This window comes from Syngnathus leptorhynchus, chromosome 11 (genome assembly GCF_054491065.1).
Source record: "Syngnathus leptorhynchus isolate UIUO chromosome 11, UIUO_Slep, whole genome shotgun sequence".
Taxonomy (NCBI): Eukaryota; Metazoa; Chordata; class Actinopteri; order Syngnathiformes; family Syngnathidae; genus Syngnathus; species Syngnathus leptorhynchus.
The window spans coordinates 11493491-11519730 of NC_141205.1; the positions used below are offsets into that span (position 1 = coordinate 11493491).

Consider the following 26240-nt stretch of genomic DNA (forward strand, 5'->3'; position numbering starts at 1 on the left):
AAAGAGAAATATCCATTACTGCACATTAAGCAATTAGAAATTCAAATTGGCAAGTTAATTGACTCTTTCACCTAATCCATTCAAAGTTAATTGCTTGAGTCTTGAGCCAGTTGTATGATCCCGCCAAATCTCACAGGCCGGAGGATGTGAGGCAAGTTGGGGAAGGCGGCTGCGGGCCATGCGGCTGCTCCCTGACGTTCGGCAACATGCTAATTACTCAACGGAGGAATGCTCAAGACGCAGTCGGGCTCCAAATCCCGTTAATCTGAGAAAAACATAAAGCCACAGCCGAGAGGCTTCTTTTGCAGATTCTGGGAGGGCAGACGCTGGAATCTGAACGTTGGAAGCCTGAGATACAACAGACGTCAACAGACCTCATCTTAAACAGCTCCGACTCGAGGGGAAATTGTTTTTCATAGGTCAAAGCCTCAAATAGCAATTTAAGGACCACCGGCCACTTGGTTTACGTATGACCAGTGACTTGCATGTGCATTGATTACGGCTGTGGAATTTCAGTGAACTTGCGAGCAACGCGCCCGTGTGCTTTGGATTTTACTCTTGAAGAAAAGCGTCCATGTGTTCATATGGGACAGCATATGGTGCCACCGAGGCGTCACTGAGCCACAGCAGCTGCTTCGCCTCCCTCAAGTGGACGTCATTTTAGGACACTTGCGGCGCTCGCGTGCACCGCTAGTCCGCAAATGCTGCTGGTTCGTAGGGAAATGACGATTTCACGTCGTCACAAAAGGAATTAAACTGTTCTAATGTATCGATAATCACATTGTTTTTTATATGCTTTCAAAACAAGACAATTGATTGTATTCCTCAATATGAAGTTTAATGATAGTTTGACCAGTTGTCTAAATTGCAAAGTTAACGTAGCGTATCTGTCTTTGTGCGTTTTATGGTGACAGGATATTCGACATTGTGTCTTGAACTGAATACCTGACACAGTGCCATTCTCCTTTTCCCGATTTTAAAAAAAGCATAATGCTTATACCCAAATGTGTTACTTGCCTAATTGGGTGCATACTGGTGGCTTGCCAGGTGTGCTTGCGCTACACACACAAAAAATAATTGCTCCAAAAAAACAAAGCGAGCGGCACGCTTCTTTGAAAATGACGCTTTTTCAAATGTGTTGTCAAAAGGAAAGACTTGTCGAGTCTTTCACGTCTAAAAGTCAAGTCTTGTATTATTTTTAGCTCAGCTACTTCGGTGTTTTAAAATACACGAGATTGAGTCAAGTTCCATGACTCGAGTCCCTAACCTTTTTGCAATGAGGACGAAGGGGACAAACGGCAGTTTGAAGGCTATGAGCGGACAAAAAAGCTGTTTGTTTATTTCTTTCTCTGCCTCCACGCGAGCAGATGGGACTCACCCTGCATACTGGCCGGCATTAATTATGCTGTGGCTGGCGCCTTCCCCCCTTAAGTCCATTTGTTTTTGCCCAAGGACGCCAGCTTTATGGTAAGCAATCTGTCCCTGTTTCGCCTGTTTACCTTTCCTCTTCTCCAAAACACACTCAAGCCCCGACCGACAACACACCTACTTGGCAGCAGTTGAGTCGACGTGCAGTTATCTCCAATATGGCCGGGGCCGGGGTCTCTAACAAGTTTCTGAGTAAGAATGTCAGCGAGGCTTGGCTGCACATGTGACATGTTGATTGTGTTCAATTTTTAACAACCCCTAATTTCAAGGGCGAGCTGGGAGAATTCACGTCAAACGCCTTCAGCTCGGCAAACATGGAAATAACACGGGCTGCATCTAAGGACGGCGGAGGGGAATTCATATTTCAAGCTGACACGCAAAGGTTGTTGATGGCGACGTGATGACAAAGACAAATTGGAGACCGTGGAACAGAGATTTGAGTTTTTTTTATTTTTTAATACACCAGAATGATGTTGATTACCTTTATCTTTTGATGATGTAAGTTATCTCGCACAATTAAGTCCAGAAGTAATTAGATGGTGTATATTTTTTTCTTTCAGGATTTTCCATTGAAACAACAATTTTGTGGAGTTCATCCAGCATCTTGGATCTTTTCAATTCCTGCACGCGTGAAGCCTTTTATTGGGCCGCGGTGATATTTTATTCCAAATGCAATGCAAGTCCACATTGCAATAATGATGAAACGCGCTAAGGCTAATGCTAAATCCCCAAGGTGGCTGTTTACCATTTTTTCACTGGGCTGGAACAGCGTGTTGTCTTTGAAGCACCTCCAATAACTGTGCGAATAACATCTTAAAAGACGCTCGATGAAGGAACAAAATGCAGATGAGCACTTTTCTTCGCAATGTCCATGAATTTCCCCAGGGATGTGCTTGAAGTGTCCGACTCAAATGCATTAGACTGATACAAAGTGGCAATCGCGACCTATGACTGTATTTCCCGCTGTGTTTATGTTTGGCAAATATTTTATGCGAGCAAGCGCCACTCACTGCAGTCACAGCTAATATTATCTTGCGGCATCCCGCTGTACACTAAGCAGAGAGAGCGGCACTGTGTTGCGGGATCGGCCTCAAGTGACTCTTCTATTGTGTCACACTCAATTATTAAGCTGAAACGCCATTGTCCATTCATGCGGCGGCCTCAAACGGATGTAAAACGACGTCTCCCTTGCCAGAAAAAATATCGGCCACTCAGAGCAGGTTGTCATCATGTGCTAATGCTGTTGCGAATGATTGTCTTGAACAAAAATCCTCTTAAATGAATTAAGAGTCTCATGGTTTTTGGTAAATGGTAAATTGGTTAGTTTCCCACCCACCCCCAAAATGGCAAATTCCTCATTTAAAAGTTTTTGTTAATTTATCCCTGCCCTCTTTAATTTGCTGTTAAAAATGTATTACACTTGAAAAAAATACAATGATCATATTGGTGAATTTCTATTAAAACAAAAGTTATCGTCCATAAACTGCATTCAAAGAGACAGACATGGTGCAACTGCATTTTGCCAACTTTCATTTCCAACATTTACCTAGCAAACATTGGAACAAACTTCCCCCCTCACAACGACTTTAAACACATTGCGGCAATTTTCTCTTAGTGCAAACTCTCCTACTCATTTAGTGACAAGTGCCAGATGACTCTTTGGTTGATCTCATTTTGTTTGCAAAGCACTTAAACATAAGTGCTTACAGTTTACAGATCTTTATCGTTGTGGGAACTTTGATGAGATGGATTTATCCAGGAGATGAAGGTATGAGGCACCACTTTGCATACGTGATGTAAAGATGTACTTGTAAAAGGTGATGTTTTGCATTTTGACATTTCCTTCAATGAAAGACATAAGTTGATACGACAAGGACACGTAAAGACAGGCATGTTATTTGTAACGTCATCTTAGCAGTTGTCTACATGTGCTACACATGAAAAAAAAATAACAATATGCATGGAAATAGTATTGTGAGCCTCCCCGGTCATGAGATTTCATTTCCACCTGCTAAACATTCATGAATGAATTGGTGTTGATTTTGTTTGCGTCTGTGGCTGCACAGTTAGCAAAGCAACAAAACAGCTCTTTCCGCATTGAAAATATTCTTCAGGAGACTCATTGTACTGTGAGCTGTTGGCAAGCCAGTAGCCAGGGCTGAATGTTTTGTGACACCCCCCCCCAATGTTTGGCAGTGTCCATCGTCAGCAAATTAAAGCTAGCCCCTTTTTTTTTTTATTTCTCTTCTGACAAAATTAATCTTTGACTAAGGCAGCCTTGAGAATTACTCTGGCCACAAATCACATTTTGTACTTGAACCATTTCACACTCGGCAGGCTGGGAAACTTTCTCAATTAGATGTGAGGCCTTTGCTTTGAAATTTTTAAGGCTAGAATTAATTGCCTAATAGTTGAAAATCCCAACAAGTTTGCAAAGGGTGATGGGAGTCAGCGAACGGATGCTTTCAAATTACTAAAAATATTAAATAAAAAGTACAACCAAAAGTCACCTTGAAAAAGGTTGCTACCGAATACGCCTTTAAGCTAATGTGAAACAAATACGAGAACTATCATGTCTTTTGATTTATTGCCTTTTTGACCATATTTTTGTGCTTCATGTATAACTGACCTCTTGACCGACCTCTTTAGTGACTCATGCACACCTTTGTTGCCAAAACTCAAGTATGTATCAAAAACAACTTTTTAAGAGCTGTCTACTGCATTGCTTGCAAAGGATGCAAGGGTTTACAAATAAATGCAACATGTGAAAAATAAGTCAATCATGTTTTTGGTTCAGTGTGAAATAATGACCAGGGTACCCTCACTCTCATGTGTTTATGCCATTTGGCGGGCATTTACAGTTGACAAACATGAAAAGAAAAACTGTTGGGCGAGTTGAAGCAACTCCCGCATTCAACATGCAAAAGCCATAACTGACTTTTTGGCATTCTCTCAACGATGGTATCATGACTTATCACCTTGATCTTAACATTTTAGTGGCATTAAGCTAAATGTGACCTCTTTATTTGCTACTATATAGCCTTGACCTTAACGTTTTAGTGGCACAAATGAAAATGATGCATAATAGAAGAGAGCCCGTAAATGTCATGTTTAAGGCTCTTTGTTGCATGAAGATAGGCTAATAAAGTAAAACATACAGTATATAAAATCCAATGTAGCATCTGTCAAAAAGCGAGGCCCACATTACCGTGAGCGAGTCTACGTTGTTCTGTCAGTTCACAGCTAGTGCCAAGAAATGTCGATTTTCAACATCCGACACTGGCAAAATAATTCATACTACTTCGAGCTCAGACTTTTTGATGAGCTGTTTTAAATGGTAAAATAATGCAGCAGCAATTGCATTTAAGACTCCTAGTGAGTCTGGAAGCGGCCGTGCTGTGAGGCTTTTTGTTTCAAGGACCTGAGTGACATGTGCTAATCAATGGGAGAAAAAAAAACAAAAAAAACAACACAAAACAAGGCGGAAGTGTTATAATGCAGTCTGTACGTTGGTTATTTGTCTGAGCACATTTCCATGCAAAAGCACACTTCTCCATTTCCCTGACAGACGTGCGGATGCAAATCGGCGGCAACGTTTGGAGTCACTGAGAAATTGCCGGGTTTTCTTCTCACTGCGATGATTATTGGCAATTCTTACCGGCGCAGAGGAGGCGCCGCTTCGAGCCACCCAAGAGCTTAAAGTCACAATATGTTACATGGTACATTATGAAGATTGTAGTGCTTCGAACCGATGAGCACTGCAAGAAAATATCTAAAAATAAATGCATCACTGTAAAGGTGAAAATCTTTTGGAAACGAAATGGGCGTCAATTACAAAAAGTATTTGATTCTGTGTGGGCATTGGCCATCTGCTTTTTGGGGGCACCTGTGAAACTTCCAAGCACAACATATGCACAAATTGTTAGCACAGACTACCGAACATGAAATTCTGAGAGAGATGAAAGGTATTATTGGAAAAGGCTTTGGACAAAGCACTCGCGAAATTATGTGATGAAAAGTAATGGCTGAAGCGTCACTTTGAGTGAGCTAGCAAATGCGACGTGTTCATATTCATGAAAGCAAACGAGAACAAAAAAAGAAAAGAAAAAAGGAAAAAAAACGATTGAAATATCTCGGCTCTAATTGCAAATCGGGTTGCGCGCCCGTTTTGATTCCACATATATTCAGTCATAATAAGAGAAAGAAAGTGTGAATGTGCTTGGAGGCAATGTCACAGGCAGCGGGCGTGTAGCCAGCGCAGAGAGAGGGAAAGAAAGTTCATTATATGGAAAATAAGGAATCATTTACAGGGCACGCTTACCGTGGTTGGGGGCAATCTGACAAACATATTGACTTTGGCACACATGAAGCTGCATACTGTATATCGGTGCACCCACTCCCACTTTAAATTTTAGCTCTGCACATTCTTCCATGAAATAAAAATCACTCCACCTGAGTTTTATTATACAAAAGGTTACAATCCCAGAACAACACTAAAATTATTGTTGAATACTATTGCGTGTAATGGTGTCCCCAAGATTCATATCTTAGCCCACTGCTATTCGCTAGTATTAAATGAATTTATTCATTTTCTATGGACTCTTTATTGTATTCAAGGCTGTGATGAGAAACGGGAGCCTATGCCAACTGACTTTGGGTGAAAAGAATGAAGTACACATTTGTCTTGGTCGCCAGAAAACACAAAGAGAGAAAACATTCACATTCACACCGTCAATGAGTTGGCACATTACACATTATATTAATTATGTCTAACTTTTAATACAATTGGTTTCCCTTGCATACCCACAGAATGTTTCTCTAGACACTATTTGATGATGTTGATGTTGCGATTTTTTACAACTTCACTTTATTACACAGAGTTTTGTCAGTGTCAGCTTTTATGTAGCGAGCTATATCGGATAGTGTTGATTTATTTACTTATTATTGTATATTTATTGTATCGTTCATGTTATTGTAATTCAGTGCCTGCCTCTGTACAGAAGATAAATGATGCTGTATTTTTTACTTCATTTAATTAGCTGTTTAGTTCATTGATATTCAATGCTTCAGTACAAATTGTATGGTGTGATACTGTTGATTTATTTTGTAATGTTTGAGTTATTATTTTTCTTGAATTTTATTTTGCCATTGCTGCTACAGATGACAAATGTAGACCATTGATATTTTTTTATTCACTTATTTATTCATTTTATTTTTCTGAATAGTGAATCCTCAGGGGTTCCCGTAGGCAGACTGGATGAACATGAGTCAACAATTTATTACTGGTTCCAGAGGGAGGCAAGATGAGGCTTTTTTAGTACTTTGGCACTGCGACTGGCTTTTTTAATGTTATTTTGAACTCTTGCTGCATTACTCCCCGGGATGCCGCGCCAGTCCCTCCGAGGGCTCATCGGGTCGACACAGCAGTCAATTAAGTTGCAGCATGATGACGGCCAAAGTCACACTGCGGCGGCATATGGCAAATATGAAGGGAAAAGATTACATGTGATATAATTTGCCTCAGCAAAAAAGTCGATAGTTGTGAATACAAGTTGTGAACAACTTTTCCCATGAAAGGAATCGGTTTTATTGTACAGTGGAGCCTCAGTTTTCGAACGTCCCGGTTCTTGAACAAATCGATATTCGAACAAAAAAATCGGGGTTTTTTTTGCTTCGGATGTCGGACGAAATTCGGTTGTCGAACCTCACTAGATGAGCCGAGAGGACCCGCATGCCAACTGACTCCGTTTGTTATTACAGATTATTCGTGCGTTTCAGTTCCATCAAGAAGTCCTTTTCTATCGCCATCAAAGCTAATACCGAAAGTCGAGCCTGCCTTGTCGTATTTCTGGCATAAGTTTTAATTCGCTTTAGAGCTGAGACAGTCCGTTAAACAGAACCAGTGGACACGGGGATGTCCGTCTTGAAAATGACTTTGACAGTAAATCTGCAACCAAATCCATTTCTTCTCCTCCTTCAGCCATTGTGGAGTGACAAGACAGCTATTAAATCAACACAACAATATCTTTGCTTGTGCAGCCCGGTAGTTGTTGGCTCGTTGAACTCTTGTTTTGTTAAATAAAAAGCCGTTTACCAAACCCACGTCTTTCCTGGTACTTTGTTAACGCTACAATATAGTTATATACTAGATCTGTGCGGCGCGCGCACGCCGTTGTTGACATAAAGGACGAGGAATTTGATCGATGGATTTAATGATTAGGAGTGACACAGATGGTTTGATAATATTGTTGTTTTTTGAAATATACTTTATTTATCGTTATATGGCTCTGTGGAATAATTAGAAATGCAACTTACGAGTCCGACGTCAGCGGCGCATATGCGGCGCATACACGACATTGTTTACATAAAGGACGATCGATGGATTTTATGAATTGGAGTGACAGATGGTTTGATAAACGTGTTATTTTTGTAATACTTATTTGAATAACTCTGAATGTTACGTCAGGCCCGTTCTCAGCTCCTCGTTTGTGTATATGTCACGTTAGCATATCGTATCGTTTAGCCTGTTGTTGCTGGTTCATGTCTGTTCTTGGTTTTGGATTTTGACAAATACATTTGCCCCAAAAGTGCGACTTATACTACGGTGCGACTTATATATGTTTTTTTCACTTTATTGAGTATTTTATGGCTGGTGCGATTTATACTCCGGAGCGATTTAGAGTCCGAAAATTACGGCAATTAACATCAGTCTGTGATTCAGATATTTTTAGGCCAGCAGAGAAGGGCTTGCACGGTCTACCATTGGTAGGAATATCCACATGCAGTCATCATTGATTGTTTTTTTTAACAGGCCTCGAAACGCAGCTTCTTCTTCTTTGTTGTAGGGCAGTTTTTTAATTTATTTATTCGAGGGGGGGGGGGGTTCTGAATGTCTCCAAAACCTTTTGTGCATCAAAGATTAGTGTCAAATCTCAAAGAGCTAAGACCGCAGTGACAGAAACTCTTTTGGAAATGTCTGACATTTTTCACACCTCAAGTGTGGTGGGAGGCTAAAGCAAAGTGACATTTATGTGCCCCCATCTGGCAGATGACTTGACTATAGCTAATCCTTGTGAAAATAATAACAAGGAAAAATACTTCTCTTAAGACATCAACACTCTGATAATAATCGACTCCAACAAGTCACATTGACCTGAAGTACACAAAAAAGAAATCCCTGACTAACCACGACCAGAACAATATATCCCAATTGAATAGTACCGTTTCACAATTTTTGTTCATGTGTTGCTGTTTTAATAAAAGATCTCTGCTTCAATGGAAGAGAGAATAAAAAGTACTGATAAGCAAGCATAGCGAAGAGATATTGACCGTGAGCAGCTGGAAATTCATCACAAAGCTGGCTATAAACAGCAGACAGGTGATTTCATATCATATTTTGTTATAATTAAAAAAAAGAAGTTCCAACAGACAGCGGGAACAGATAAAAATATATCAAATCATCCCGTGGAAACGCTATTAGAGCCTGGGCGAGTTGCACAGGCCTTCTTTCATCCTTTGCCGCACTTTTTAGCTGACATTCTTCACGTCACAGATGCCCTTGAGTTAGTCTCTTGAAAGTTTAATTAAATTTAGAAAAAATATATATAAAAAATCCACACAAGCTCCTCAAGATGATGAAGCTATTCCCTGTCACAAGAGCAATATGATAAGACCGTCTGATAAGTTTTGTCAAACTTGTGAAAGCCAGACTATTTTTACGGCTATCGCTCGGCGCGGCAAAAAGACGAGGTATCAAGCGAAGGTGATAGTGAGGTAAATGGTCGAGGGACTTTAATCTGCTTCTCCTCTGTGGGCTCCCTTGATGGAGAGGAGGGTCCTGGTAGGGGAAGCGAGAGAAGACATCCGAAAGGGGGGAAACTAAGCTTCCACTTCACAGTGTGCAGAGAACAAAAAAGGAGACATCAGGGGAGCAGTTGTGCTCCATATTAGACATCCACGTCTCAGGATGAGCGAGGGAGCCATGAAAGGAATCATGAAAGACAAGACAAGGTTATTCTAAAGTGATGCGCTAAAAGACTCTGGGAACACTTTGAAGATGTATTCTTTTATGTTTTTAACTCTGTTTCTTTGTCCAAAATTGTGCTGATTTGCTCACAGTAGGCCCAACAAGTTTGCACGAAAAGCAACCTTGGTCATTGCTTTCCACCACCCGACTTTTCCATGTCACTGTTCTGTGTGAAAAGGGAGCAACACGGGCGATGAGGGACCGTCCGACTGGCAATTGACGGACGTATCAGAGTTGTAGCAGAAAAAAATTCTTTCTATGTGGGAGAGAGAATCGTGACATCTCAATTGTCCCATGCCACTGTGTACAAAGCAATTGTCACTGTCTCACAAATATACCAGACACCGGCAGGCAAGCTGAAAATGTTTTTGCCTGTTTTGGATCTGTAAAAGCAGCATACACTGTGCCCAAGAAAAAGAGCCCCGAAAGGATTCATATGCTAAAAGAGAGTTTGCAGTTTTAAAAGATTTGAATGACGTATCACTTCACGGTCACGTGCAAACATGCACGATACTACTTAGGCTATGTTGTTAGCCTGACTTAATTGTATCATTGTAGTTTGGCAAAACACTAAGGACAGGATTTTTGAAATTTGTCTCACTCTTGAGGCCAAGGACAGGCACCAGATGATTAACGCGTCAGACGGCCGCCGCTGCGCCGCCCTACAGGTGTTTAATAAATACCTCTCAATGTCACAAGCGCTCAATGCAGTTTGTCTGCTGCAACCGCTCACACTCACTCTTCCAAACTCTTCAAGATAAACGCCAGCGAGTGACAGGAGCAGCAGGTTGTGGTTTCAAATGAGAGGCCAGCAGAGTCGGGAAGAGATGACACGGTAAGACGGCAAAATTAGCCATGTTTGATGAACTGAAAATGTGAAGCGACTCTCCTCCGGGGCAGCGATTGCTTTGCCACCAGATCTTTATGCGATCCAATTTCATCTGTTATGATGCTTCATTGGGACCACTTCGTTTGGCATACTTTTTATTTATTTTTATTTTTTTTTACACTTGACTGGCAGGTAAAGTGCGCTGCGTTCACCACACAAAATTAGTTTTGCGCTTATTCATACCATTTAACTCCTTTTTGTAGCTGTCACGACAATTAAAATGTTTGCCACTTTGAGCCTGCACCAAATTCATTTTGTTGCCATAATTTTAGTAATGTGGAAAGTTGCTCCAACATTCCAACTTAGTCGTGTCCTGGAACCAATATTCAGAAATTCAGTCAGACAGATTCCACGGCACTGTACATCCTCAATTTCCATTTCAAACGCTCAAAATCAAGACGCGGCATCCAATACTGGCATGTCAAGACTTGTTGCAATTAAGACCACTTCTTAAGAAGCCTCGTGCACTCAAACATGCCAAAAGTTGATAGCACACATTGTATCAACACATATAGTCCCATCATATGGTGTCAGTGAGCACTTTTGCTGGTTTTGCCAATTTTGGTATGGGAATTTTAGAAACCGTCTCTGCTAGTTTTGTCTCAAATACACCTCTCTGCATGCAAATGGAGCGCTGTGCAAGCTCCGCTCAAAAAAAGCAACAGATTAGAAACTGAGGAGCAGATGATGCAAGCATCCGCCGCCTGTTTCCTGTTTGCTATACAAGCAGTGACTAAAAAGGCAGTCGTCGCGGCGGTACACATTGTTGCCTCGCTGATGGCGACAAACGTTTCCAAATGGCTCTAGGTCAGTTTTGACAAAACGACACAAAGAGGTTGCGCTGATTAAACCTTCACTACTTGTTTTTGTTGAATAATAAATATCTGTTGAAGTCTGGAAATTCTTAACCACAGCCAAGCATACCAAGACTTCAATGTCGGATGAGAAAATCCTTCAGGAAGCTTGTGAACTGTTTATTTTCTGCTTCACTCATCACCCCAGGGTTTAGCTCAAAGACAAACATTTAATAATTCATCTGCTCATTCTTGCTTGTGCCCCCCACGGGGCTCTGAGCCAGCAGTTTTATTGGCGCTGTCACTTTACCCAGTCATTTAAACTGAATGTCAAGAGATGTAATGAAACACACTGGCGTATGTTTCTTCTTTTAACCCACCACCACCAAAACGAGTGGGGGGGGGGGGCGGCTTGTTGGTAGTATGAAGATGCATTGATGCCGGAGGACAAGAGAACAATAAAATTAGGGCACATCGCTTGTAGCTGCATCATCTTGACGCTTACTGTCACGTCGTTGCCTTCCGCATGAGCCGTACAAAGTAAACAGAGTACTTGAATCCTGCTGGCACACTTTGAGACATTGACAAAAAGGTATGAAACCGACTAAGTGACAAATTTACACAAATCAGAAAGCCTTGAGCAAGGAGCTTGACTGAAGAAAAAAATCAGGCCACCGTCATTGGGTCGATGGCAGCCAACATGTTCTCCTCACGTTCTCTCCCTGGCAATCCATCAAGACCCGTTCGCAGGCTCGTCTGCATACAAGGTAACTCTGACGCCATTAATCCTGGCGATTTATAGACAAGCGGAGAAATATTCACAGCTCTTGATTAAAGTTGAGCATCAATTATTCAAGCAAATCCCGCTTTTATACGATGAGCAGGTAATTAGCCTCTCCACATCATAGCACTCCTCTCCGTCTGCTTATAAATACCAACGTATTATCTTCTCTGTGTTGTGAAAAGAGTTTTTTTTTTTGTTAAAAAGGGCGGTCAGCAGACAACGGGGTTCTCAAGGTCAAACTGGAGAACGGGGAGACAAATGACCATTCCTTGTCAGTTTTGCAATGTAGCATAGGAATCACTTTGGGTAATAACAAATAATGACCCAATCTTCAACACTGGCAAAAGACATATTGATTCCTCTCAGCTGCAAAGCCTGAAATTATGACCTTAGCTTCATAAAGATGGATATGTCTCTGTCTGCACGATGAAATATCTATTTGAGGTGATTGGTGACGGGTCAGAACTCTCACCCCGACGTAATTGAATCACAATATACTGAAATGCCACCATAATGTCCTTTTGAGACGTCGATCCCGCCGAAATTAAAGGCGCCACAGACAAGCGTGGCTACATATGTTGAGAAAGGCAAACATATACACTTACTACCGTGGCATTATTCATTGACATACACTTGAGTCGAGTGAAAAGTTCAACACGATTACTTGGTGTGAAATGGTACATGCACGATGGTAATTCAAATTTGAATGCTTTCTTGTTTCGTTTCGCAAAGCCCATTTTTAAGTTCTCAATATGTATTAGTCCAGCGTCAAGATAACCTGGGTGCAAAATGCTACCGATTCTCTGTGGCCAAATCTTGCAATGCCATTCGATAAGCTCGACTAACTGGAATACACATCAGCACAAATAGAGCATCGGAACGTAAACCTGACCTCAGTAAGTCACAGTTCACAATACTCCTGCAAGGCTCTCATTCCGCCATACAAGAATCCTGGCGTCAAACCCGCACGGGAACAGTGTTTTCAGGAAAAAACAAATAGAAGTTGTCAGTGACTACCTAATCACTTTATACTTGATACTTTGTAAACAGAGTGCAGTTAATCTTTTCCACCTATTTAAAAGTATGCCAATATTTTTCATATTGCGCTCACAGATGGAACTATATTTCAACGAGTGACTTCATTTGCATGCAAACTAAGAATCTGCTCTCCGAGCGATCTCGTTTGGCGCCCGCCAAGGTTCGGATGTTGGCGTTGATGAAAATATGATCATAGGGAGAGAGAAAAAAAATCATGCTGTCAATGCTGTCAAGTTTGATTGTTCTCATAATCAAATAAAATATAATTAAGAAAGGAAGATGAACTTGCTTTGCTAGGTCACCACTTGCTTGTTGTGTTTGGTAAGAATGTACTCTTGTGGAATTTGAAAATAAATGGTTTGCTGCGCTTCATTTATATTCATGCACCGCAAAAGCGAGTAATAGCTGGCGGTGCTTATGGGCGTACAGCGCATTGTAGAAAAATGATGTTCATAATTATGTCGCTGGAACTGTCTGGGGGTATTACTGTGCTTTTAAAAAATCCAATATAATCTTAATTACTTTACATTTTAGGGTCTATACATTATTGCACTGGAGGAATCATTGTTATGGCTGAAGGTGCAATTGTGCACGATAGCGAGGTGACTTATTTGATTTCATTTAAGGTCAACGAGTTGTTAGTGGAGTCAACATTGGAGAAGCGAAGCAAGGTCTTTTCCAACTTTGCGGGCAATGGAGGGTGGCAGGAGAAGGTGGCAGCAGTTCAGGGTTTAGCCTTTTCAAATTGGATGACTGCATGTCTTGGCAGGGGCATTCATTATAATGATAACGCTTATTTATGAATCCCTTTAAAAAATTAAAAGACTCTGTGTATTGCTTGGTATTAATTAAACTTTTTTTCCTTCCCTCTGCCTGACTCATTCTGGTTTCTAGCTTGCCTCCTCCGCTCTTTTACTTCCTATTGAACTTGACACACTAATAGGTTATGAATAATTCTGTTTCAGTTTAGACGGCAATTAGCCACCATGCCAGAGGCCATTCGTCTTCTTCTCAAGGAGAGAGCTAATTTAAAGGAAAGTCGGGGGACGCTTCGGTTGTCCGAGCGACTGCATCACTCATTCCTTTGCGTTCGACGCAGGTATGGAAAGGAGACCCTTGGCCACCACTTACCAGTATGACAAGAAGAGCTGGGATCTAACTTGAGTACGGGAGGCACATGCTCAAGCTAGAATTAGCATAAGTAGCTCAGCTCCCGTCTGGGCACGCAAAACTGACATCAGATATAGTCCTGACATTTGAAAGATAGCCAGCAAGCTTGTCTTGGCTTGTCCAAACATCTTGAGAATACGATCGGGAGGGGGGGGCGACCAGGAATAAAAGGATGTAAGAGGACAACAAAGAGTAGTACTCACACATGACGGTGAGGAAAACATTCCCTGATGCCAGGACGACCTTCTCCCTGGTTGCCCGGTCATAGATGCCCACATGGCATTCGTACGGTCCGTTGTCCAAGATACGAACCTCCGGGAGCCTGGGAAAACATTGTGAGTTAAAGCCAGTCTTTGGTTTTCCAAACAACTCCATTCATATTAATTCAGTTTGACAATTCACAAACATGTTTGATCTTGGAGTAGGGGAGGATGCTGGCATATCTGGAAAAAAAATCAAGCATAAGGACAGCATGCCAATTCCTTCTCAATAATTCCCTGATCAAGAATTGTCACAGAGTCCACAAAATCATGACAAGCCTTATTACACAGAATGGGCACCCGAAAGTTTGCATTTTCCAGCCAAAAATCTCAACAGGTTCCTTTCCAAGCTTATCTGCACTTTGTTATGAAACCAGCTTTTGCTTTCAGCTTCCATCTTTTTTGTTTGTTTGCAAAAAGTGAATGTTGGAATGAATGTAGTCTCAAGAGTACTGGGCTGTTTTGAGGGATGCTTGAGCATCAAATTAAGTACAGCTCACAGATAAATATGTTTAATGATCAGCCAAAACAACAGATACAGCCTGTCTTCATCTTAGTTATTCCAAAATTGAACAGGACACTGTCTCTGAGCTCCCGCACATGACATAAATATTTAGTAATAACGACAAGGTTATCCGCAGTGTCTCGATGTTATCTCGGCCTTGTTGCCGCAGCTGCTGTTGGTCCACTATCGCTTTCAGTACTGTGGTGACTCACCCGCGATTGTCCAAGGACAGAACGACTGGTAACAATACTCGTTCTGGTTTGTTTGCAAAGGAATGCGTGTATTTACAGGGAGAAGGACTCCCCTAACGCAATCCGTGTCACTGTTAGGATGCATTGTCCACTCCCTCTACATCCAACCAAGGGCTAGAAATGCTCATTAGGCTGCCTCGGTGCAATAGCAGTAGCGAAAATGGAAATAGCACATCAGAGTTAAAGTAGACGTTGAATGAATTCCAAGCAGTCTAATTCCAAACTTGTACCAAAATCCAGACGTCCCTCAGCAACATCTGCTGTCTGCTATCAAAATGTGTGACCTTCATGCCAATGCTTCTCATTCATCCACGGACGGCAATCATCAGGAGTGAATCAATTACACTTAGTCGAATTTGAGCGCCACTCGCTCAAAGACAGCTGGGATTAGTTGTTCCGGTGTCATCACAACGCTGAACAGAAGAGTGAAAGTGTAGGAATGGGCAGCTGGAGAGATAGTTCTGATGGTTCTACACAATTGTCTCAATCCTGATGAGAAACTTAAATGTGAGAGTCTAACAATGTTCCCAGTTTACTCCAATTTTGAAAGATCCTGTTGCTTGAGTTTCAAAGCCTTGGAAAAGGACTCAAGAACCTTTAACACACTGATAATATTTCACTTTTGCTTCTCATTTGTTCTTGCATACCTTTGGATCATACGTTCCTTCTTAAGATACGCTATTTGATATGATCTGTTATGACCCAACAGACTTACTAGAGGCCATATCAGTTAAAAACAGGCCTTTCTCAACCTCTCAAGCAAATACCCATCCTTCCAAATTCTTCAATGAACCCACCGATGCCTCCATCCATCTATGCTAAGACAACCCAAGCAAGAAGTCATCATAGTTGAGATAAGACTCGCTAAAAGCAAATACTTATTGAAATGATGAACAAATGTTTGAAAAACTAAAGTAGATATATTCCAAAGAGTGAGCACCGCAAGACATGAAGTGAGATTGTATCAACCTCTTCCTCGAGGGATAAGTATAAAATAGTCTCTTTTTTCCTTGCTCTCGCCATCGTATAAAATGATGAGCATAGCACTGTGAGTCTCTTCGGAGGGGAGCTAATTGGCTTTGTCTTGGCTGGCTACATCCAAGTAAACGCTGATGTAGCCCGTTGCTTTGTTTTTACACACAAAGCCCGATCTGGAATCCACAGTCCTGCATGACAGCCACATTCATGGATTCAAACTGAGACAAGACGGAAGAGATGGACAAAATCAAGGTGAGGAGGTGCCAGAAGAAGGGTGAGGAGACCACAAGGGGCACTCTGAGTTCAGACAGACTGATGAGTGCACTCTATGAATTTGTCTGTGAGAATCAGGACCTGGAACACTCTTGATAAATATTGTACAATTTTATTGAGTTATCTTCACATGAGTTATGATGCCAGGTATTGCATGTGTTAGATGACCAACGATGAGACTCACTTCTTTTTTGGTTAATGGATGAATAGATTTAACTGCGCTTAAACGTCAGTGTCAGCACATTCCTTGAGTTAAAAGTTAGGGCAAGGGTTTAAAGAGATTAACCCAAAGCCCTAACCATCAACTCTCAATTTGGGTACTCGGGCATCACTGTGGGACTTGTTCTAGAAACTTCTGCTTGTTCCCTCAATGCACCTGATTCAAATGATCGGGGTTGTTAGCAACCGTCTACCAATATTGCTGATAAGCTGTGTTGAGGAGGGCCACTTCTAAAATAGGGAGGACAGCTGCTCCCTAGGATCGGTCTTGCTCAACTCAGAGGCAGCTACAAAAGTCTCCTAACCTGGACTCACGACTCACTGCTGCAATCACGTGACACACAGTCTTCAGTCAAACAAATGTACGTGTTTGGGCTATGAAGATGACCAACCCACCCAAAATCTGAATAAACACTATCAAAAAAGGTTGCAGCTGTGCGGTATAGTGCTGTCCAAGTCATGAGGTCATTCAACTCTTCTTAGTGGTGAATATATTTAATGTACACGACAGGAGAGTGTGTTCCAAAAATACTCAAGCCATGTTGTTGCTGTCATGATCTGTAATTGATGTTGATTTGGTTTTGATTTTTTTTATTCCAAGTGGGGAATCCAGAAACTAAAAACTCCCCCAAAGTTTGGCTCGAGCCACAAGTGCTTCCATACATGATCAACCCAATAATCATGATGTAATCGAGGAAAAGAAAACATAGACAGAACAAATTCAACACGTCAGTCTCCGTGTGCTAATATTTTGGTTTGTCGAGGTGTGAAAAGGTATTGAATAAAAAAAACTCCTTTCTGGGTGAACCGTGCACAAAAAACTGCAGAGGGGGATCGATTTTCCCCAGGGGTTGTATTGGAAAGCTCTTTTCTATTTAGGAGGCCTGTCCGCACGAGTCTCTCGGCTGCCCGCTAATGCAAGCATATGAGTCTGACTAATGGAGCATGAAAAAGAGCAGCTCCTTCACTCAATCCCTCCATCAAAATAACAAGCACGGTGTCAGATATTTTATCTGGCCTTAAGCTTCATGGATGGAATAGCAACCAATGCAGGTTAGCTCCAACATGCATCGAGAGGGGTATAAACAGCAGGTGTGTCTCCCGGAGGGAAGAACGCAAAACAAAACTGGTGAGGATAATGTGAGCGAGCGCTGAGGGATGTGTGATTGGTTTGATTTAGATTAGACGAAGCGCTGATGTGGCTCGTCCCTCTGTTCCTTTGCCACAAAGCTTCGGCTCTGTTGTTTGCTAGCCTAAGCGTTGCATTCAGAGATTCAAATCCTGCATGAATGCAGGAGAAATGTGCTTGGTGATAAAACAGAGAAGGGGTTGTTGGATGGAGTGGGGGAATCATTAATACCGCCATTCCAGGGATTCCTTTGCCTTGTAAATCCTAATTCAATCCCGCCGCTCAGACACATGTAGACACAACAGCAATGAGCATGGAGATAAAAGAAAACCTTTTCGTCAGGGGAGCAATCGGAATCACAGGGGTTGACAATTCAGGCTTCTGACTGGTCTGTTGACAACAGCCATTTTTCGATTTGCATTCTTGTTCATTTCCCATTTGAATTGAAAGTGTGCATAAACCAATTGCCATATGACATGTAACATTTCCTGGTTGGCTGCAATTTGTTGTATTTCATAATTGAGTCATGAAGTGCGAACACCTGCATTGAATACATACACAAATTGCGATGAGCCATTTTGAAATTGTTTCTTGTGGGCGTAATTTTTCTGTGATTTTATATGAGCCACACAGACTTCCTCTGTCTTAATCTGAGATTAAGCACAATAGGTCCTCTAAACCCTGAGTGTCATCAGCGCCACGCGAGCGCTGTTATCTTTCCAATAACTAATCTGGATGCCGGCACTTGAACAGAGAGAGAAAAACATCAACAGTTGCTTTGAAAGATTGCGTGGAATGGCTGACAGTTGCAAAATCATTTTCCCGAACTGATCGTACAGGCAAAATGCGCATCCTAAAATGTGAATAAAGGTCAGTGCAGCGTGGTTGCTATCTGCATGTCTATTTTGAAATCTAACTTCTTTCCACTCTGTGTGCGTTCCCATTGTAATCATGCTCCCCTCCCAAAGGGAGAGTAGGCTTGTTCAGATAAATCATCCTCATTTGGGCAATCACACCAAACAAGATTGTGTGGGGGGTGAATACAAAGCCAGAAAACACACGAGAGACATAAACACAATCACCATTAAAGATGAAACATATTGATGAGGGGTGTTGTTAGAACAGAAAGCCAGATTCAAATGCAGCCATAAATTTGACATGCGGTCCGTTCTTCGTGTACCTGTTGAACGTGTTTGTATCAGCTGGTGGACCAAAGCAGCAGGATCTCAAAATGAGTAGACATTCAAGCAGATGTTGGGCATTGCTTTGAGACCCAAGGCAACCCTGAAATCTGTGTACAACATGTTTCCAAGGAGATGACACCCACTTTCTTTTCGTCTAACTCCAACTCGCTCGCATAGAAACCTATTCTTGAGTATGCAGTGCGGACCTTAACAGAGATTTAAGTACCACTAAGAGAACACTGGGGCCAGATGTTTTGCTGATTCCTGAAGATCGAAGCCTCTATCTTCAACAGAGTCTGTAATTAGTGTTTACCCAAGCTCAATGTCCTCATTACTGATGAAATCTCAGCCTCAAGTCGGTAAGAATATCAGTCCCGACCGAGTCGTGACGTGAAAGGCCTTTCTATATGCCTCTTTCACACTATTTTTATGCAAATGTATTCACTGGAGTCGACAGTATGCGCTTCGCAAACAGTGCAAGTGGGCTGAATGCACGCAAAGTTGAAGTTATTCGAGACCATCTCATGGAACAAGTGGGCCATTTGTGTCAGTAAATGTGGATCCGACCAAATACACCGCTTTATTCGTCTTTACATGGAGCATATCTGTAGGGTATATGTGCATTTATTATTTTTCTGTTGGTGGTTTTTGAAGTCCACTTTTTAATGCGGTATCGTATTTCTGCCTCCAAAAAGTGCAGAAAAAACGTCAAATTTGATATTGGAGGGTAAATTCTACTGTTGAAATGAGGCTTACCGGACGGTGGACTGGTAGACGAGGTCCTCACGCCTGCGGTAGTCCTCCATGTGAGAGTAGTTGGTGTTAAACATGGCGTCGTAGGTGAAGATTTTCTGCTTTATGGTGCCCCCGTCCGTGACCTGTGAAGCGAGAAGAAAGGGGAGAGAGGACAGGACACTCGTGATTCTTCTGCTGATGGATGGGGCGGGGCCAACCTTTTTGCACCTTGAACTTTGCCGGCACACAACCTGTTGTCCACGGGGTCCAGAGTGGAAGAGATATGTGTAATTGCCTCATTGATTAATGTTCTGGAATGATAAGTCCGTAGAGCTCGGAGCAACGCCGGCTCATCCAACATCTGCTTATTGGATCGCATCCGAGAGTCTCTCCAGTGTGTACACGGTTAAATGTGCAGACACGATTGGCATTGAGAGTGTTGCATTCTGCACAAATAATGGCTTTCTAAGAAGGATATTCAAAGGGCTGCACTCATCCTTTTATTTTCACGGGCAGCGCGATAGATGATAGAGTCGTTCTTTCCTTCCACTAACATCCACAGGATTGCTAAAGTCACTTAGCATGTGAATGACAGTGATTTCTTCTCTTCCCCAAAATCTTCAAGCTGCCATAAAAGGAAAAAAAAAGCCTGACAGGATTTTAATGGAGCCGCTAATGCTGCTTTGAAGAAGAAAATTGTTTGGTGGGCCTGGAAGCAAGCCCTCTTTGCCTTTTTCTAGTTTAGAAGGTATCCTTCACATCAAGCCAATCCCCTTTTCTCGGGTAAATAACGTCTTGATTAGCCGTTATAGTGTACACACAAAGACAAAGCCAAATCGTATTTACAAGAGCAAACAAATGTTTTACGGAGAACCGCTTTCCTCTGGAGAAAAATCATCGGCTCAGAGCTTAGCAAGCAAAAACTAAAAGTAGGATGATTACAGAGATGAGACCAAGTTTCAACAAAGTCTCCAGTTTCAGCATGTGCCAAGTGAAGAAAGGTTTGAGTCGACTCCTTTGAGGGGTTGACTGACTGACTGACTGACTGACAGTCTTCACAATCTTGACATCTTGTCTCGTCATTCGGAATGCTGGCATATTAGAATCAATTTTCTATTTTCTTCTCTATCTTTCAACCAAATCCTTTTGTCTGAAGTCATGTCCCACGTCTTTCACTCCTAAATAGATCAAGTTTCAAATCTCCTAGTTCCTGTCAAGTGATCAAAACAGTGATTTGAGCCAACGCAAGTCCAAGTTACATTGGCTTGAGTTTCCATTTGCGATAAATTAGCTTCATGCCAGTCACCAGGAAGAAGTGACTGATAGTTTGAAACTCTGAAAATTTGATACGAGTGCTTTGGCAGATTTCATCAGGCACCTGCAAGTGTGCGTGTCTGTTTGTTCTTAAAACCAGTCAAAAGATAGGAAGGCTTCCTTTTGGCAAGCAAAACACAGCCCGACACTAAAAACAAACCGTGTTTGGAAATTGTGCAGCCTTTACATCTTGGACCTCTGCACTAGGATGCATCTCAGTTAGCGGTGACCTTTTAGAAATGCATTCACACAACATCACGTGTTTCTTTTTGTATCGGGTGTATCATGCATGGTTCATATCATATTTTCAGAAAAGAAAATACAGGTGGCACTCATGGCTATTTCCAAAATCACATTTATTTGAACGTATGTGCATGCACATGCTCAGTTTGACAGCAGGCGAGCCAAAGCAACCAATGGCGTTCAGCCTTTCCCCGACTGTCTGTGAATGCTCGTTCACCAGCGCGAGTGAATGAGTGAGTTATCAAATGGCACCGGTGCAAAATGGCACGGAGTGACATTTTGCCGGTGTCATAAATAGAAGCGGGCGCTAAGTGAAGGTAACAATAACGGCGGCTGCAACCTGGGCACAAAAGGGGAGAAGTGGGTCCACGGCCAATCACATTTCATATGTTCAGAAGCTCATATGTTAACCAAAGTAGGCCATTACCAATGTCCTCGCCTGATTGCACCACGGTTAAATCATGCAATCTTTATACATCTTCAGAGGAATCGTTATCGCAGAGTGACGCTGAGCACGGAAGCTGAGTCGCAGACCAAAAATAGTACACATGAACTTTCATCATCCTTGAACATTTTGCATTGACAATTGTCACGGGTACAAAACGTCCTTTTTTGATGTCAACAACAAGGTAGCAGTGGCCCTCATGAAATCACCTCTTCCTGAGGCCAAATACAGTGCTACCTTAACTCATAACAAAGCAAAGTCAATCTTAACAAAAATACTGATCATCCATTCCAGCACCCCCAAATACACCGCATAGTAGAAATGAAATATAAATATAAAAACATAACAGTTTTTTTTTTTTTTGGGGGGGGGGGGGGGGGCTGTAGTTCCTCATCAACTCCACAGGTGGCAGTAGTGCTAATATTTTTCTCAATTTTTTTAGGCAAAGCCCTCACAAACCTGCTGATTGATATCAAAGTCAAAGAATGTACAAATCATCTGCGTATGCCCTCTGCCCCGATTCTAATTGCTTGCAAAGAGCCTACAGATTGGGATACGCGTAAGCGGACGGAAATTCGATCGGGAGGGCGTGCGGCGACAAAGAATACCATTTGATTGCCGTAAAGTAGCATCAGTCGAGGAGAGGAAAGCTTCTCTGCTACTGTTTCACAGAATCTAGGCCACGGCGTGCACACAATGCACAGCGCCTCCCCGACACGCAAGAGCGGCGTCACCTTCTCTATTCTGGACGGCGGCAGATAACGCATTCGGGGGTGAGAGGGGAGGCCACCACAGGTGGTTTAGAATAAGGGAGGCCTGCATGAGATTTCTCCAGACGCAGCGGCGTGGCTTTTACCTTGACGCCGCACGTTAACACAAAGCCTCCTCCGGCTGCCAGTCTGGCCACACGCTATTTAAAGTCACAGCAGCAGCACGGGCAGCCGCTGGAGGAAATTGGGCCCAATTCGCCACAGGACGACTGAACCTGAATTTCTGCATCATCATCACCGCAGGCCACAAGACCACAGTGAGGCCTAATACGGTCGAGTAATCCACTGCTAGATGCCGCAAATAGCAAAAGACTATTATTTGTCATTTATTGTCGGTGAATTTGTAAATAGTGAACCGGAAATATTCCTAAAGAGGCCCTCAATTAGCAACTCTCTAAGTGTACTTTGAATTTGCACAAGGGAATCACGGTTTTACACGCTTTTCTTTGTGATCTCTAAATCTGGTCGCTAATGCCAATGAGAAGCTGCTTCACTCTTAAAAATAATTATGAAACAAAAAAGTCTTAATGAGATTTATTCCTATTGAGCCGCTCATTAGCAGCCTGCGACATGCCGCGACGAAGGAGATGATCAGAGCTTTGTCATGAAGCAGCTTGCTACTTTTTGTCCCATCCACGCTAATTTGCCTAATAGTATTATCACATTATGGGTCTTTTTGAAACAGGCGGGGGGGGGGGTCGTGTAAGGGGTGGCAAGGCGCAAAGGGTGGCATTGTCTTTTGGTAAAATGGTGATAATTGGCGTACGCAGAAGAACAAATCAAAGGGAGGAATTCTTCATAACATTTAGACCTTGAAGTCTGGATGGCGAGTGAGGGAGTGAGAGCAGATCTGTGGGTCTCTCTCATCGTATTATCCTGTAGGATTAAATTATTAAGACATTGGATATATGACATAAAAAATTCACTTCATAAAAACATTGTAAAGTGCTTTGATTTATTACATAAAAGCTGTCCTACCAATTTTCAAATACTAATCCCAGTCGAAGCCACTTATGGGAACATTTGTCAAATAATGATTTGTGACTTCAAAATGGTTGTCTATTAATCACTGACAAAGAACTCTTATAAAGCCTTTTATTAGTGTGCCCTTATCATTGGCAGTAGTACCAAGGATTTTTTTTTCTAGTACAAGGAGGGATGGGGCCACACCTGGCGAGTGGGGCCGTCAGAAATCAGTGCAGCCCCAGTTGAGCGTCTCCAGCTATATACTCGCAGTCAGCTTTTTTTGCAATGTTTCTGACATGATATTAGAGCAGGAAAAAGGTTGGGGCGGACTTTGCAGATTATGTTCGCGGATTACGTTGGAAAGTGTGCCACAGAGGGGAAGACGGAGGCCGTGTTCGAAGTATCATTCGGGCATTTAGCTGTGATGCAAGCGTGTTATTGAACGCCATCTGAGACATGCAGGCGTGCTTATTATAGCAGTCATTGTGAGAGAGACGGGCCGTCAGCTGCGAGGAGGTGATGAGGGCAGCAAACTAGGTCGGCTTCTCCGTGTTGCTTGTTATAAAGAGCTCATACAATCCACATCATTAGGTACACCTGCAGTCCAGGGCCCACTATATTAGCATTTCTATATTTTTTGTTTTTCCTGAATCATAAGCATTTATCAGTCTGGTATATGTGCTGCATTGTAGAATTGCATCTTGATAACATTAGAGAATGATTAATTGCCCAACATTGGACTCATTGTGTTTATTATACCTTGGGAAGGGCTCCAAAAGGTAATTTCACAAATCATGACAAAATTGGGTACATCAATATCATGACATGTGAAAGGACCCTTATACAAAATTGGACAAGAAGTCAGACATTTTGGTTTTGGTGCAAATTCCAAGGGTCCTACTGGAGAATCTGCCTCAATAAGATCCAATCGCAAGTATCCTCAAGTGATAGGTGATGGAAATTTTCAAATTGCTTTGGTAATATGGCTGGAGCTTGGCGATAAAGTTTAGAGCCTAACATTGCTGCTCATATGTTGGTTTCAATTTGTTCAGCTTTTGGGTTGGATCTTACTAGGCTTTGAAGGTGATTAAATTTAGATGATGTACGAATGCACTTTTTAAAAAGTTTCTCAAGCTACAACTCCATTAGCCCTGTTTGCAAGCCACCGCTCTGGTGAACTTAAGAGAACGTCACTGACAAACGCAGTGTCTGAGGTCATTGACAACACTTAAATGGTTTGAGTTGACTCCCCCCAATGTTTTTAATGGACTTTAAAAACGCAGTGCACCCAATTTAAAGTTGTGCCTGTACCATATATGTTTTTCATTTTGATTTTGCTACCGGTGCAGTTTTGAGAATGTAGCATTTGCCATTTTCTCCTTCATACATCAAATGAGCTCAAAAGAGGTCATTTGGAGTGCATCGCAAATGCTCTGAAAAGACACAAGGCGAGACGAGTCTGCGTATGTTTGCGGCCTGCCTATTTTTTCTCCCCCGCAGCCGCAACCTGCAAGTGCTGCTTGACGGATGCGCGAGGAGCGCTCTTCGAGCCATTCATCACGAAAGCAGCTGGGGAGTGCGTCGCCATGCTAAAATAGACCATATTCCCCTCCTTTTTTAAATTGTATAAGTGAGTTTAGTATGATTAAGTGTCATCTTTGTTCCCGTTGAGGGGATATTCATCACTGGAACAATTCTCAGACAAATATCATCTGAAAGAAAAAAAAGTTCTTTGAAGGTAATTTTTTTTTAAATGCAATAAGCCACAGGGGTGATTTAATTTACCCTTGGAGAATAAAATATTGAAGTTTCTGTGTGGGATGAAGTTGGAATAGTCCACTTCTGTAGAACAAATCCAATGATAAACTGGAGTTTCATTTTCCATCCATCCATTTTCTGAACCGCTTTGTCCCCTAGGGGGTCATGGGCGTGCTGGAGCCTATCACAGCCGTCATCGGGCAGTAGGCGGGGGACACCCTGAACTGGTTGCCAGCCAATCGCAGGGCACACAGGGACGAACAACCATCCACACTCGCACTCATACCTAGGGACAATTTAGAGTCTTCAATCGGCCTACCAAGCATGTTTTTGGGATGTGGGAGGAAACCGGAGAGCCCAGAGAAAACCCACGCGTACACGGGGAGAACATGCAAACTCCACACAGGGAGGGCCGGAGGTGGAATCGAACCCGCACCCTCCTAACTGTGAGGCGGACGTGCTACCCAGTTCACCACTGAGCTGCCCGGAGTTTCATTTTAATAAACGTAATTACCGGTCTACTTGGGTAGCGTGTCGCTTCTTGAAATAGAGTATTTTTTTCTTGTTCAGTATAACCAAACTTATTACAAAATGTGTTTTCACCTAAAAAAAAATGATGATTGCACGTGTGAAAAAGTCTCGACTCAGCGATGCCGATTACACCGGTTAGAACCGAGACGTCTGTGTTTTGCTTTGTCTTGGCATTTTGCTGTCTGCGCGACACTCGGCATTGGGCTTATTTCATGCATGAGTAAAATTTTCAATTCCTTAATGTGGCATGGGCCCTTTTCCATTTTTAATAAGACATGCTTGATGTCAATTGGAGAGGCAGGCTCACATAATTAACTGTTGTGAGGATGACTCGGGCGCGGCGTTCTGTTGAGCTAAGAAACCAAAGATTTCATATGAATTGTTCTTATTTGACTTGTTAATGTCATGCAAAAGTCTTCCTTGGTGCCATTGCATTACAATGCAGTCAATGTCAACACATATACTTTGGAAACACATTTTTTACTTGCGTTGGACTGCGAATTTCATTTCCCCTTGCAGAAACTGTCCTGATATATTGTTTTGCTTTTTG

General features: G+C 42.2%; 1 protein-coding gene across 2 annotated transcripts in view; it reads right to left on the reverse strand.

Annotated features, from left to right (window-relative positions):
* Window positions 1-26240, reverse strand: part of igsf21a (immunoglobin superfamily, member 21a) — a 101598-nt gene that overhangs the window by 29717 nt on the left and 45641 nt on the right. For both annotated transcript variants that reach the window (XM_085924180.1, XM_085924179.1), the window contains exons 3-4: window positions 19685-19806; window positions 14333-14451 (exon numbers count right to left, since the gene is read on the reverse strand). In XM_085924180.1, coding sequence (XP_085780306.1) covers window positions 14333-14451; window positions 19685-19806 — 241 coding nt within the window. The remainder of the gene's footprint in view (window positions 1-14332; window positions 14452-19684; window positions 19807-26240) is intronic.